Source organism: Condylostylus longicornis, unplaced genomic scaffold (genome assembly GCF_029603195.1).
Source record: "Condylostylus longicornis isolate FDR11 unplaced genomic scaffold, ASM2960319v2 ptg000081l, whole genome shotgun sequence".
Classification (NCBI taxonomy): domain Eukaryota; kingdom Metazoa; phylum Arthropoda; class Insecta; order Diptera; family Dolichopodidae; genus Condylostylus; species Condylostylus longicornis.
The window spans coordinates 2,262,979-2,280,791 of record NW_026578049.1 but is presented as its reverse complement, the minus strand read 5'-3'; the positions used below and the strand labels follow the sequence as shown (position 1 = coordinate 2,280,791).

Below are 17,813 nucleotides of genomic sequence, written 5' to 3'. Positions count from 1 at the left end.
TTTATTAATATTTGGGAATTTCTACTTTTTGATTTTTTGATTTTCTTTTTTTTAAACTTATTTCTTATATTTTTTTATTTTGTATTTCTGTTTTTTAATTTGCAAATTTTTTTTTTTTTCATTATAAAATATTCAAGTTTACACAACATGTGATATTAGAGGAAATTAGTGGTAGTGGGTTAAAAAAGAAAATTATGAGTTGAAATTATGAATTTGGTTATAGATGAAAATGGAAAAATTTCTATTTTTAAAGTGATGCAAATTATATTTTTAATAGGACGTTTATATAAATCCAAATTTAAAATTGAATTATCTTTATTTTGTAATAGCTGAATAAATTATATTGGTGTTGTTACATATTAATTAATAGTGTGTTGTTTAATTATAAGACGTTTGTGTTGCCACAATCACGCGATCATATAGAGAATAAAATGTCCATTTGAATTATATTCATGAAACTTGTGTTCCATAATTCTGTGATATGGTTTTGAAACATATTTTGGAAATGAAATACGTCTATAAGCTAGAGCAGATATAAGAACAGCATTACTGAAATATTGAAAATTTTTATTATTAAGCTTCTTCTATTACATTCATATTGATATCTGAATTTCAGAAAACGTCAACATATTACATATGAACTTTAATTATCTATCAAAATTAATTTATCTGAGAAATAATTTTACTATTTAAAATTAAACGAAATTAAACAATCGCATTTGTACTGTTCGGCATGTAAACGTACTAATTGTTGTTAATGAATGAAATATTTATTTTTTTTTTCTATTTTTGTTTATAATTTTTTTCTCTGTTTTTTTTTTTTGTTTATATATTTTAATAAAATTGTTTTTGTATGCTAACATGCTACCAGTTATTTAATTTTCACCCTAATAAATGTTTATTATTTTGTGGAAAAGAGGGTTGAATAACAGATGTTTATTATTTACATAATTTTAAAATTAGAATAAGAGAGAACTTTTTTATAATAATGCTTATAATATTTTGTACATATACATAATATATAGATGGAGGCACAGGCAAGTATACATATGTGTACGTACATATAATATGTGAACGATAATATATGTTTGTATGTATGTAAAAGAATGGAATAATTAAAATTTTTGAAATTTTCATATTTTAAATGTTGATTTTTTTTTGGTTCAAAGAAATATAGAAGAAAATTTCATAAAGTGGAAATTTTCGTGGTTATGTTCATTTATTTTTTGTTTTTGTGCTATTTTTATACTTTTTCTTTCGTATTGCGTTGCGTATATGAAAAATCCCGTTGTGTTTAAAGATGAATAAAGGTTTCCGTCATATAATTATAAATTTTCTTTTTATTTGAGAGGGAACAAAGTTTGTTTTGTATTTTTCTTTTCTCTCTTTTTTCTCTTTTTACAATGTACAATTAAAACAAAATCCTTTAAATTTTTAATATTAGTTTACTGTTTGTAGGTTCAAAGAATGAATTTTATATTATGTAAACACATACATATACATATAACGTATATATATAACAATTCTTAAATGTTTTATAAAAAAGAAATTTTGCGGTTAAACACACACAGAACGCATAATAATTTTTTTTTTTATGTAAAGGATTTTTTATATAAAATATTCATTTGTCAATTTTAAATTTACAAAATATTATTTTGTGTTAAGAGCAATATTTACTTTTGGTCTTGTATAAGAAAAGGAAAGGAATTTTATATTACAACTAATGAAAACAATAGTGACTAAGTGTTAACAAAAAATTCTAAGAGTGGCTTTATCTTTTCCGTTATTTAAACAGCAAAGTTCATTACTATCAACGAAATTTGTATAAGATTTTAGTGATCTCATATAATACTTCGAATTTTTCTTCAATTTTATAATGCCTGAGAAAAATTCAATTGAACGTTACATTTCAAACAGTCAACATTTTGATGTTTAAACGAATATTGTAATATTGCTGTAACGTTCGATTTAACGGCAAATAACATTCTATATACGCACAATATGCACCCAACTGCAATAGCCCACATAAAATTAGGAGTAATTAAATAAATTTTAAAAATAAAGATTCGAACCCATCTATCGAATGGATTCTGGTTCGTATATTCAAATTTACAGGTTAGTGTTTATGTCAATATAATTACAGGCTTTCTATATACAAAACAGAACATTCCTATTTACAAATTATTCCCATAAATATATTTAGGAGTAGTTTTGATTCTTACTTTCCTTGAAAATTAATGCGCTAATTGAATGAAATGCGCTAAATTAAATGAAATAAATAGAATGAATGAAATTGTCTCAAAATAACCACGATTTAAATATTTCAATTGTTCAACAACGGTTTAATTAAATTTTCAAAATATTCTTTTATAATTTCTAATTTTATTGTTGCGCTCTTAACTTATAAAAATATTGTAAAATTTTACTTGCTATATTAAAACCATAGATTTTTCTGATTTTTTTTTTTGTTGAGGAACGAAAAGTGAACGATTCGTATCTAATTGTATTTACAATTTTATTCACAAATTATACACAATTTGATGCCTTAGGCTACTCCGAAAATATTTATATTTTATTGTGTTTATAAAATAAAAACTTTTATTTACAATAAAGTATTAAATACCTAAACTTTGGTAAATAAATTAACAGACTTAAACAATTTTGATATCTTTGCCGATAAAGAGCATCGAATATTAATTTTGAATAATTTTGTTAGAAAATTTATTAAAATTTAAATATTGTTGTTTTGTATAAAGAGCGAAGGATATAGAAATAAGAATTGTTTAAAATGATTTAAAAAATATTTAAGAAAATTTCATTCCTGTTAATATTTTTTTTTCCATATTTAAAATGTGAAATTTGTGGAAAATGATTTTCAATGCCTTATTAGATTTATATGTTATTATGATATCACCATATGAATTTTGATCATCATTTATCATGAACTCAATTTGAACCTAAATATACATATACATATGTACATATATGACCATTGACATCCTGCAATTGTGACTAAATATTAAATTTTATTCTATGCTCTTACGGACGTACGAGTATATTGAAAATGAAAAATTGCTATAACAAGAATTGTTGATGTTGGTAATTTGGCAAATTTTATCACAGAGTGATTCTGTAAAAAGAGAAAAAACTTTTTTTAAAAGAAAATTTTCAATTATTGTTGAAAAGTTTTTAGCATATAAGAATTTTAACGAAATTCCATACTTGTTGACATTTTGGAAATTGCAATTTTTTTCCAAGAGACATAAAATAAATATAAATGTTTTTGAAAAAGCTAACAAAATTTGATTTTTAGATATTACCTTATTAGTTTTAGGAAATTTTATTTTATTTGTTCGACTTTTTTGCACAAAAAAATTTCAATCTGTACGTTCGTCCGTCCGTTTGCCCGTGTGAATTATAAATTTACAAAACTTCTACCTCTAAATGTTATAGCCCTTCAAAGGCGTAAAAATGTCGTAATTTGAATATTAATTGCAAGAAAACAATATTACTACCCTAAAACTATGCAATATATTTGAATATTTGAATGAAATCATTTTTAATAATGTTTTAAAAAACAGTTTATCACTTGTTTTAGAAAAGGTGCTTCTTTACAAATCATTGTTTTGTTCACATTTTATTTATCTTGACAATCCTATCGGAAATTATTTCAAAACTTCATTTGATAAAATTTTGTTTCATCATTTCAAATTCAATTTCAATTGCATAGTATAAAATTCTATTTTACAGTTCATCACGTATAATGAATAAAGCTAAAAGCCATTTTTTTTTTAAATTTTAACAAAAGTTTTATTAAAAAACTGTGGTTTTTACTAAAAAAGTTTCAACTTTGTTAGGCCTCTTACATAATGTTGCGCTTTTTACGGAATCGCCCTGTATAATTCACTGCAATTTATAAACCTACAATATATGCGTAACCAAATCTTGATCTTAAATAGAAAAAAAAAATTTTATATATATATATATATATTTTTTTGTTTTAATAATTTGATTAATTTAGTGATATTATTTTGATAAAATTTCTTGACAAATTAGCATAATATAAAGATTAATTATTTAGGCTTTGGGTTCAATATATTTATGAAAGAGAGAATTTTCCATACAAGTATTAAGAGACCATTATTTTGTATTACAAATTATAAGAATTTTTCTTCAAACAACTACAGGACTTTTCAGTTACTTTAGCCACCTTAATATGAAGAAAAATGATGGCATCTAATAATTAAAATGTTGTAAGTTTACTATATAATATTAATTCGTCATATTATCGTAGTCTATATTATTATAAACTTTTCTGTTTTAAATAGAAATGAATAGTTGTATAAAAGAATTGTATTTGTTCAATTTGGAATGTCATGTACAATTTAATTAACGTTACACATTTTACCCCTCTTCATATATTTTTTGTACATTTATAAATATATTTTGCATTTTGTACATATTTGGTGCATTCTTTTCAAAACTATTATGGAATATAAGTTGGAAATAGAATTTGCAAATGATATATTCTATTTGTATGTTCTGTTATATTTAAGAGTAAATAATAAGTTATGTGTAACATATGTGTAAACATATTAAGAGCCATCTTTCGGAAAAAATATGTGTAACTATAATTCTTTAAATCGACTACTATTTTGTAAAAGAAGACTTTGCAGGAAATGTTATACATTCATCTTATGTTGTTATACATTGAGAGTGTTATATACAATCGAATGACATACTCTTAAATTGAATGCCCTTTTATATTATTTACTTTACATATAAATGTCATATTAAATTAAATAAATAACATAATAGTATATTATTTCTAAAAAAAAATTTTTTTATTCAGATTATTTTCATTCAATTCATCATTCATTATCATTTCAATATTCAAAAGCAGTATAATTAAATCCGAGGACTTTACATTATTTAAAAATTACTATACAAAATCATGCCTATTAATTTTTATTTTGATTGGTGCATAAATTTATTTCAATATTTTAAGAATTGATTGCTGACATAATGCAATTAAGTATTATTATTAATCGTTTTTGTAATAATAATATTAATTATTCTACATATATGTATATATACATACATATATTGTTTGCGCAATTTATTATATTAAATTAATATAAATCCTTTAATATATTTTGAAAATAATTAAATTAAAACAAAAATAAAAAATATTTATGTATTTTGTGAACTTTTCATTATGTACATACATAGCTTGTTAATAATAATAATAATAATTATATAAATTATTTATGATTATTATGAAGTGCTTGCTTGGAAACTATAAATAAATAATTAATTTCAGAATTATATATGCATATTTTATTAAAAGTCAAGTAACCTACTTTGAAGATAATTTTTCAATAGAAATATGAGTATACTAAAAATATTCTTTTAATTTATTGCAATATATAAAAAATTTTAATATTTATAATATGCATTCAAAATGTATAAAAAATTTAAAATTGTATTATGCATTTGCAATTTAATGACTGTGGTATTTGAAATTTTTATAATAATATACGAGTAGACACAAATGTTCCGAAAATTTTTAACCCACAACATGTATACTTACCATATGTCTTCTTTTCAAAGCAATTCAAAACAAATTTTCAATTTCATTCAAAATTTATTATTCAATTTTAATTAATTTAGCCTAGTTTTATGCAATATTTTACGTATTTTTATTACATTATATATTATAATATTTGTTTTAATCGATCTACCCCTAAAAATGTATGTAATGTATGTAGCTAATGTTTATGTACATATATATTCGTTGCAATAAAAATATTTTTCATGAGAATCTATAAATCATTATAAATTTGTAGGGGTGTATGTAATAATAAATATTTATTAAAAATTAACTGTTATATACATATACTCATACTATTTATATGTATACTACAGTTATACATTTAATCATATTATATTATCTTGTGATAAAATGATTATTGTCCTCCAATCTCTATAGATAAGAAAACTTCATAATATATGTCTCATATGCTATTTTTTAAAAAAAATAAAAACAAAAATATTAATTAAACTTTGTGAATTTCTTATCTTATCAAATTGCCATATTGTATGTACAAGTATAGTTTTAGTTACGCAAGTACATATATATATATATATATTATACAAATTATAGCCGCGATAATACGCAAAGATGATTAATATTTATTTATACTATTATTTTAATACGAACATTTTAGGTGTTTTACATACACATATATATACTAACAGAATTATCATTCATAACAAGTATAAATTTGATCGTATGTATACTAAATTATAATTTAAATTTAGAAACTAAATATAAGTAAGTATAGAAATAATAAAAAACTATGGTGTGAAGTTATTCTTAACTTCGTAAATAATATCGTCAATATTTTTAAAACTATGAACTAACTTTAAAAATTAATTTTTTGTTAGCACCATTTAATTATAATCATATTTTCTCCGAGTAAATGACACACACATATAGAGAATAGTTCGATTAAAATCTCCATTGACCATAATGCAAACTGCGCGGTGTGATAAAATGTTTTAAAATGAAAATATAAAGTTTTGTGGTTTTAAGGTTTTTGATGGTTCAAAAACATTCTAAAAAAGAACAGTTCAATTTCATTTTGTTTGTTTTGAGAAAATTTATAATAAATTGACACAACTATTCTCGTGAGTTCATAGTGTTCTAATGTCAAATAAAGGCGAATGCATTGAGCATAAAATACCTATTTTACTTTTGTTTTATGAACACAGAGTTTGTTCATAATGTATTTTTTCTTTACTGTAGATAATTATATGGCACTTCAAGTGTGTACTATAAAGAATAAAGGAATTTCAAAATGAATAATAGATAGCTTTAAATCTTTCTCTTAAAGCGTACTTGAAGCCCTACTTATGCCTACTTAAACGTTATTTAACTTGAAGCCGGCTTCTTTCAAGCCAATTAAAAAATATTGCTTATTTGACGTGAAATATAATGGGTAAATGAAATTTTCGACCTTTCGAGCTAACATAGTAAAAACCCAGCTTGAGCTTCTAGATGATTTCAAGTCAATTACTAAAACTGCTATATAAAAAACGAATCTATTTGTATAATCCTATATAAAAATATCACAAAGATGGTAATGATTGAATTTCATTTTCATAATTTTCAAATATTGCAGCAGTATTGCAATACTTTTCAAATATAAAAGTGTCATAATAGCAACAACAGTAAATTAATTCACCTGATATATAGTAACACCTATGTGTATAATACCGTATATAATATACGTATACGGATAAAGCAATCATATATATGTATATATATATTTATAAATATAGAAAAGGTGAATGTATGTATGTATGTAAAAAAATTCAATATTTTTAATTTACATTTATTTTTGTTTTCTTAAATTTTTTTTCATATAATTTTCTTTACTTCAGTCCAATCAAAGTGTTATTCTTGAACGGTTCAAGTCTACATTCAAAAAGAAAAAAAAGGACGAAATTTTATTTTTATCTTTTAACGATTTTTTCATTCATATTTCATTTTTTGTGTTGACTTTCTCGTGATATTTTTTGATTGTTCTTATTCTTGTGCCGCGTGTTTGTTCTTATTTTAATTTTATATTTTAACCGTTATATGATTTTAGATTAAAATAATTACAAAATATAATAATAATGAAAAATTTTTGGATATGAGTAATAAATTCTGTTACGTAATTTTCTAAGAAAAGACCTTAAAAATTTAAAATAGATTAAAAGAAAAATAATTAAAAAAAAATAATAATTAATTTTTATACGTTTATTAAATTAACCCTTTAGTGGAATTTGGGTGCGAGACTTAAATAAAATTATTTTATTGAATGTTTTGTGGTGGTTTTTAAAAACCACATTAAAATTTGTGAAACAATTAAAATTAGTGTTGAAATAAAAAAAAGACAGAATGTTGAGTTGTGTAGGTGATTGTGGAAATTGGTTAGGTGGAATAACCCCAAGATTTATAGGTCAGTTAGAATAACAAAAAAAAAAATTAATTTTAATTTTTTTAATTTTAATATATTTTTGTCCTATTCTCTCTCCTTCCTTCATTTATTAATATTGTTTTTTTTTTGTTTTTTAGCAACATTTACATTTTTACCATGTGGTCTATTAATGGGTTATTCAATGGCGGCATTTTCAATTGATCGAGATCATTTAAATGATTTTCTATATTATGGACCATTAATATTGGGTTGTTTAATTGCATTAATAATGGCGTCTGTTTATGTTGCAACAAAATTTTGGCGTAATAAAATTTTATTCTTTCATTTTGAAGTTTTTATTGCAACAGGTTGCATAAATATTATTGCCAGCATATTGTTTTTTATTGATAATTTAGGTAAGTTAAAACAAAAATAATAAATATTTTATTTTTAAGAAAATTTATTTTTAATAATATTTTTAATATTTTGACATCAGAGGACATTAATAGTTTTGTTTTTTTTTCCTTTCCTAATTGTAATACTCGTAATTATAAAATCGATAAAATATTTTTTTTAATTCCAAGAAAATTTAAATTGTACCACTCTTTTCATTTTTTATTTAAGGGAGCGGAAGGGGTAATTCTAAACAATATTTTATAATTCTTACCTACTTATATACAATTGGTGTTGTTGTTACCACTTTTATATTGTTTATTATTATTAATAAAATGAACCCTTGGAGATTTTTCCAAAGTTTTACTTTATTTTTTTCTTGTACTTTATGTTTACTTTCTGATTTTCTTTAATGTTAAAGAGCATTACATAGAGAACATGTTGTATGTATAAATTTATATAAAGGGTACATGTACATAAATATATAAAAATGTTTGTGTAATTAAAATGGTTAGATTTTATATGAACAACTATTATACAGGTGATTGCATGCAAAGGATTATTGATTATAAGCAAAAAAAAAAATTTAATGTGCCTACAATATTTACGTTGTATTACACTTAATATTTTCTGTTATATACAAAGGTAGCATGTGAAAATTATTAACTGAGTTAGCACATAATAAGAAGATTAAGTTTTAAATTGAATATTAGATTATTATGTATGTACGGTTTTAGCTCATACTTTGTAAATATAATGGTAGTTAAATTAAAAATTTTTGACATGACATTTTGTGTATATGAAATTAAATTTACATAATGTGTTATACGAATTGTTGTTAACGATTTAATACTATTATATTATTATATGGTTCTTTTGTTATATTCTTATTTGTTATTCATAAAAAATGAAAGTGGTTAAATCGAGTGTTAAATTGTATGATAAACGAAATTGAAACTTTTAGTCGAAATTAGTTCAGATTCAATTGGGGTGTTAAATTTCTTTTAAGTGATTAGATTCAGTTCTAGATGAATTGGTTGAATAAATCTATTTAGTTTTCGGAGTTAACTATTTAAGAATTAGGGAATACAGTTCCAATCTTTGGTAGAGTTGTAAAATGCGGGAAAAACTGCAATTTAATGTCAAATATTCAATAATAAAATTTTTAGGTTAATTTTTGCACTTATAAAAGGGTTAGTTTGTACTCAAGGATTTCCAAATACAACGGCCTTCCATTTGCAAATTATGTGTTCACACCTGTGATTTGGAATAGTTTTGAGTATTTTGTTCCTGTAAAAGGAATTCAATAATATAACAGTGTAGGTATTGGATTGTGAAAGAAAGTAAAATAAGTAACAATAGTAACAAAATAACTCTTTAAGTAACAAAACTTAAGAGGGTTTCGAAAAATTATGTATTTTGAATTACTTAAAAAAGTTTTCACTCGAAATTTCTTTTGATTTCACTCGAAATTGCTTTAAAATTAATGGGATGATAAGATAAAAATAATTAATGAAAATACTATTTTTCTAATGTAGAAAAAATAAATTTTATAAAACAAATCGAATTAATTACTAATTATTCTATATATACAGATTTATAATCTATAAGTAGTTAAACATTTTCTTATAGAGAGAAATAATTGTTTGAAATGTCCAGATTGTTAAAAAATGTATCAATTTTGATACAAAAGCAGTATTTTTCATTACGTGTTTAGTAGACATGCTCTTGTATGTGTAAATGTATGTATAGTTTGTATTAGTAACCTTTAACCCCTAAAATATGTTTGAATTTAAAAATTTTTACTGTAACAAAATAATTACGGTACACCTTACTTCCTACTCTTAATTTGATACATATTACATGAAAAGTACAATATGTCCGACAAAATAAATTTCTATAATGGCAAAGTTAATTAAATTAGTTTTTAATGAAATTTTAATTATTTTACATTTTACAAGGACATGTTAATAATAATTGAGAAAATAAATATTGTTTTAATATCAATATTTATTTTAAAATACTTGTATAAGAATAGATTTGGTCTAACAATATTATAAAATTGTTTTTGCGTTACGTACGTCAACTTATAAGCTTTGAAAATAAATTTAAAAGTGAAATGAGAATTAATGTCAAGAATTAGTTTAAACAATAGTCATATGGTGCTGTAGTACATTTATAAAGATCCCCACATTACATCCAATCGATTTACTACCGCAATTTTAAATCGGTTTTATTTTTCAACCTCAAGCAACCAGTTACGAGTATTTAATTTTTTGAGTTTCCTGACTCTTTGTTTTGTGATTTCTTTGACAGTTGTCAAAGTTATATTGCATTCAGTTTGTTTTACAATTTCGCCAATAGGAGCAGATATGTGTTTGTGAATAATTTATTATTTCCTTTCATCTATAAGAAATAAGATTATTGAATATAATAATTTTTGATAGAATCGTTCAACTGTTTTCGATTTGGGGTCTTAATTTTGTATAATTATAGAGTACGCACATATAAGCTTTAGATCTGTTGTACATAGTCAACAAAGCATCGTAATACTCGTACTTGTCATAAAAAATATTGATTGAAATTTTCATTTATTATTTTTTTTTCTTTCATAATTTTTGACCTAAAATTTGTGATTTTATAAAAAATTTGTTTCTTTTTTATGAATCAATACAATGTGTAAATTTGTATATATATTATATACTTACACATACACACATTATATACACTTTATTTTATGTGTATATTTAATATTCTTTGATAAATATAGGTGGCACTTTTAAAATTATATTGAGAATATTAAATTTTAATTAAAAATTATAATCAATACAAATTTGAATATTTAATCGTAAAAAGTAAGCCAATTTTAAATAAATTTTTTGATATTTTGAATTCTGTACATGTGATGTATATATGTATGTATGTACTGCATATATATATATACTTGTATATTTTGTTTGAAATATAAAATTTCCCCCTTTAATAAATATTATATATGAATATAAGTATTGTGATGAATAAATTTAATAACAAATAATTAAAAATATTCTTAATAAAGGATTCTGTTAAAATTTTATCATTGATCTTATGAAATTTTAATATTATTATGTTCCGTAAACGCTCTTAATAGAAATAAGAGTTAAATTTCCTGGTAATAGAATGGTAAATTTAAAATTATTTCGTCTAAAATCAATACATTTGATATCCTTTTTTGCATTTGAAACATGATATGAGAATTCACTGCCTACAAGTTGATGTTGCCAAATCAATAATTTTGATTATTAATTACACTTAAATATTATTATACAATTTAGGCTGGATAAAAGGTGTCTACCTGAAAAGATGGAAAATTTCTGTTACATAATGAAATTATTTTGCGGTCTCTTGAGAAATTTTTTAAAGAAATTTTACTTGTTTTAGAGTTTTTTCTTATAGCATTTATTACTGTGAGCTTAACTGTCTAATTTAGATCGTATTTTTACCAATATAAGCGGTAGATTTGTAAAATCATCTTTTCAAAACGGATTCGTTTTTTCTATCAGGGCTTCGTTGTTAGCCATTATCGACGTAAATTCATTTGGAGTATAAAATCAATTATATAATTGAGACCTATATAGAATTTAAAAAATATTTTAGAATAAATCGAATTTTTCAAATATTTATTTCATATTTAAAATAATTTCCGGGTCATAAGTCCCATTTTCCGCTATTAGAAACTTGATTAGTTTTAACTTTATTTTTTTTTTAAAGTTAAAATATTATAAACCAGTTTTTATTGTTCAAATCTTTCTTAATAAATTCTGATTTTACAATGCTCTATATATATATATATATTATTAAGGGAAAAATCAAAAAGTTTTGAAATGTACAACATTATACACAATAAAAAAATAGAAAAACAAAAAACAAATGAAAAGTTTTTCTTTAAATCTTTTTGGTTCTTATAGAAAAAAAAAAATTGAAAACTTTTTTGTTAAATTTTTCATTGTGTATCATCTAGAGCAGCACAGTTTCTTTATTTTAAATAAATTTTTCAAGTTTTTCAATTCAGGGATTCCATATAGTAAGAATAGAATATTGAATTATTTTTGTATTTTAAGTATAAAATATGAAAAATTTTAGTTTCTATTTTTGAAAAATTTCTAAGTTTATTTTCGATAAAATTTAAAGAAAATGAAAAACTTTTCTGTTTTGAATATTAAAAGCAAATAAAAAAGCTGTCAGTAACTAACTAAATCCACTAGAGTCTAATAACAAACAATTGGTGGCATTGGATTAAATAAAATTATATTTAAAATTTTTACAAGAAAATATAGTTAGGCAAGAGTATAAAGTATAACTATGTACAGAGCATAAATATAAAAGTATTTAAGATTGTGTGTTTGCGAAAATATCCTTATATATAATAGACTGAAAATTCTAATATAATTCCAAGATTGGAATGAAATTTTACATAATGACCAGCTAAATGATTCAGTTGAAATTGTTTAAGATGAAAACAAAATATTACATTGCTCTTTTAGCACATACATACAAACTTATTAAATGCATTCATATTGTTTTATAAAATAAAATAAATTTTAGTTGAAGTTGAAGTACTTTATATAAACCGTTTCAATATTAGTTAAAAACTTTTTTTTTTTTAAATATATTTACGAAATAGGAACAATTATAAAATTGAAGAGAAAGTTTCATTATAATTTTTAAAATCACAATAATGTAGAATCATACAAATATACGTTGAGTTCAATGTGTGTGCATTTATAGCGTTTTTTTAATGAAATGAGCCAAAGAGCCAATTCTGAGCAAACAAAATAATTAAACAATTAAGTTTTCTCTTTTATATACTTATAGATAAGTTTAATTAAATTTTTCAATTGTTTTTTAAATTTCTTAACAATTGCAGTTATATTAATGGTAAAAGTATTTCAAGTAGATATATAAGATGTTTGAATATTGTATTTTAAGATGAAGAAAGTACTTATGTATTATTCTTATATGAATGTTTAAATTGTTGGTTACAAAATTAACTGAACACGAAAGTGCATATGGGGTCAAAATTTAATTCATTTAAATTTTATTTAGAACAAATTTGAATTCACAAAAATATGCAATGCCAGATTTTCTTCACATATAAGCTATGAGAAATTTATATTTAAACCCTAACCCTAAATGGACACAGTGTATACGGTAATCAAAATGTCACCGCAATGTTGGTGTGGAAATTGTATGGCGCGGAAGTATATAGTTATTGCTATAAACAGGGTTTTGTATATAAAGTCATTAATTAAATATTAAATTTTTAGCTACAACATTTGAAATTAGAAATTTTTGCTGTTCGGCTATTTTGCAAATATATATTCGAATACATGGAATTCTTTTTGGCAAGTGCAACCCGAATGCTATGTCAAAAACATTATGAAATCCAGAAATAAACCAATTGAGAAACTTAATAATCTATACAGTAGTAAAAATAAATGACGCAAAAACATATGAATTATATCTAAACTACCATACATAGGCAATATGTTTTATCACATACATACGTTACCTCATTACGTACACGTTTTTATTACATATTATTGTATTGAAATGACGTAAGATCGTTTAGTCGTAAATTAGTGTTAAGGTGTAGTGAGCTTTCATCAAATATGGGTATTATTCATTCAGCATAAAATTTTCGGCAAATATTCAATAATAAATGCCTTTTTTGTTTTTGTTAATAATGATAAAGGTTATTATTAATTTTCAATTTTAGTATAACTTTATCATGGTATTAATGACAAAAACAGCACCAAATTCTAAAATTCCTGAACCATAGAAACGCCAATAAAATAAAAGGCATTGAATAATATAAAAATTAATTTTTAATCGTAAATTTTGTTTGCAATAATTTCAAAGATAATAAAAAAAAAATGATTAAACAAAAAATATTTCATTTTGATAAAAAATTAAATGAACCTTTTTTTTTGTAATTATCGGTGGAAAATAAAAATATTTAATAAAAATTTCGAAAAGGGTTTATAATTAGATTGAAATTGTTTTAGTGAATAAATGTTTAAACAAAGTTTATTCTACGTCAATATAATCGACATTGTGTCAATAATTTGTAAAACATTTACAAATTGTCACATATTAATTGATTTAAAAATGGCACATGGAATGGCACATGGAATTCAATTCATTCTATATGGTTTTGAAGAAGAGTTTTACTAAGAAATTTAGTATATGATGTAATTTGAGTTTCGGGGTTTATTTCCCATATTTTTACTTTGAATTTAAACATCACAACTGTTTTTCTTTGCCAATAAGAATTTTGTTTTTACTTTACAGAAGACAGTAAAAAATTTACACTTAGTTTATATTCTTCGAATATTTTTCGAATATTGCTGTTATTGTCGATTGATAAAAAATCTGGCAGCTGTGATATTTTAATTCGAAATAAAATTATTGAAAATTCACTATTGTTTTATTCTATTCATTTATGTTGATATTTGTAACGATTGTAAATTTCTCATAAATCCCTCAGTACGAGTTTGCTGACTAAGAAAGTACTTGAGGCAGTTGGCCTTAGAAAACCTTACAAATTACTTGTACTTACCAAGATCGGACATTTAGCGATGTACATAGACACAAAGATTTTTTCTTTCATTCTCTTCGTGGAGAATATTTTGTATTGAGCAGGTTTCTTGTTGTGTATTATGATAGTACAATTTACCTACTATTTAATTGTGCATCTTAAATTTCTTCTGCTGTTTAGGATTTCCTAACCAAACAATAGATTAGGAAAAGTTTTTAGTGATATAAATTAGACTCATTTGTGGGTAGTGTTTTTTTCTAAAATTTTTATATTTGCATTAAATTTTGTCTAATATTTCTTCTTTATTTTTCAGATATTTATGGGTCTTATATTGCATTTATAGCATATGGTATGACATTTATAAGTGCTTTAACATATTTAAATATAATTTCATCGAAAAATAATCGGACAATAATTTTATCGATATGTTTTGTATGGTATTTATTTGGTATTGCATCAGCTATATCATTGATTGGTGTAAATGTTAAACTTGAAGATAATCGTAACAACATAACAACAACAACGACAACTATAAAATCTATTATAAATAATGTTGAAAAATTTGATTTTAATTTTGATAATATAACAAATAATTTTGAAAATATTACAAATATTAATGAAAATATAACAAATTTTAATGAAAATATTACAAATATGATTGAATCAAATTATGATTTAAAATATGAAAAATATATTGATAATAGAATTAGATTAACATCAAATATTAATACTGATGGTATTTATCAAGGAATGGCCGGTTTATATTTAACAACATCAATATTAATTGTTATAATATTGTCAATTATTAAAATTTATAATTATTTAGGTAATTTAGATTATAAAAAAAGTTTAGATTATGATATTTTTATTGCAAATTCAAATGAAACAATATTTGATACAAGATCCGAAGTTATTAAACAAACAAATTTCTTTTATGTTACAAAAAGTAAACAATGGCTAGTCTCATTCATACTATTATTTTGTGATTCAATACATTTTTCATTTTTTGTATATATTTTGTCATGGTTTATATTTAATCCAGCAATTTCATTAACACACAATTTTAATAATTATGGTTTAATATATTGGATTGTATTTTTTGGTTCAATTGTTGGTGTAATTTTATTATTTTTTATTAGTATAAAAATGATATTTGTTATATCAACATTATCACAAATTCTTTTATTAATATTAGGTATGATAATACGTAATGAATCTTTAATACCATTATGGATTGTATGTTTTTTATATGGTATGAATTTTTCAAATATTAAAGTATTAGTATTAGAAACAGCACATTTAAAATTTTCTGAATTAATGATATTTATATCATGTACAACAAAATTATGTTCGATTGGTGTTATTAATGTTAGTTTTATGCGTGATATAAATAATTCAATATTTTATCGTGAAGATTCAGCAACATTAATTGCACATTGTTTAGCATTTATAACAATATCATCATTAATAACAATTATTGTTACAATTAAAGTACCAAGAACATATAAAAATTCATTATTTGATATACAAAATTGTTTACTTGGTATTATATTTAAAAAACATCAAATTGAACAATTAAATATGAAATATTTAAGTGATGGTACAATCCCAACAATATCTCGAAATGTTGATACACCATCATCAACCTAGCATATAATTATATTTGAAAATAATATACAAAGAGAGAAAAAAAATAGAGTATGTCAAAAAGATGAATGACATTAATTATAGTAAATATTAGTCTATTTAAACAAAATAATCAAATTGAAAATTTTTTTTTTATTTCTTTTATAAATTTAAATAAAAATTGAAATTAATTTTTTTCTTCTTGAATTTTTGACAGTTGCATATTAGATTTATTTAAAAAAAAACAATTATGATTTTATAAAATGTTTGATTACAAATGTATATTACGTTAGGACATGTTGTATGTGTGGTATTGAAAGTTAACAAATAAATGAATTTTTTTTTATAGAATGATCATTTTCTTATTTGCAATAATAGTTTTTTGGTTCATAAATAACAAAATTTTAAATAGCATTATGTATCTTATTAATTAGTCTAACATGTTTGAATCAATACACAACATGTTTGAATGCAATTAAATTGTGACTTAAATTTTGCTATCTATAACTAAATCTTGTATGTATAAGAGATTACTAATATTAGAATTAGAACTATATTTTTTATATATATACATAATATGTTTTCTTGCCTATTAATTGAGTAAAAATTGTGGAAAATTTATATAATATAATTAATAAACACAATACACTACGAAATTTTATTATAATATTTCTTAATTTTGTATACTTATTGAACTATGTACATGTGTAGGCGTTTATGTCAATTAATTTTCTACGAAATTTGAAAATTTTTTTTTTGGTATTGATATTTTATTACAAATGTAGATTAAAATTTAAACTACAGGTTAAATACAGGTTAAATATTAGAGTTTTGTCGAAATTTAATTGTATCTAACACTAAAATACTACTTGGAATTGGAATCAGATGTAATTGAAATTTTTTTATCAGATTATAATTTGTATTAATAACTATTATAATCAAATCAAGCATACTATATATTATATTTGTATAACAAAAAAGAGATTATTTTTCCAAAATAGAATAAGATATAAAGTTAAAATGTAAAATTATTTTTATAAAAAATATATAGGTACAATAATTTTGTAGTTTCAAAAATGATCGTCATTTCATACAATGCAATATTATAAATAAATGTTGCATATATTTAGGCGAACGTTGGTGTATTCAGCTAAATGTTCCAGAACAAAATATTTGCAATAATGTAAAGGAGTAAAATATTATTTAGTAAATAAAAATAAAAAACAAAAATTAAAAATAAGAAG

At 22.2% G+C, this 17,813-nt stretch overlaps 1 protein-coding gene across 1 annotated transcript; it reads left to right on the top strand.

The window, feature by feature from the left end:
* Window positions 1–7,611: 7,611 nt before the first annotated feature.
* On the top strand, window positions 7,612–17,408 carry LOC129613248 (uncharacterized). Its single transcript, XM_055527231.1, has 3 exons — window positions 7,612–8,012; window positions 8,129–8,386; window positions 15,257–17,408. Exons 1-3 carry the CDS (start codon window positions 7,952–7,954, stop codon window positions 16,591–16,593), a joined length of 1,656 nt encoding a protein of 551 aa, XP_055383206.1. The 5' UTR covers window positions 7,612–7,951; the 3' UTR covers window positions 16,594–17,408.
* Window positions 17,409–17,813: the final 405 nt, after the last annotated feature.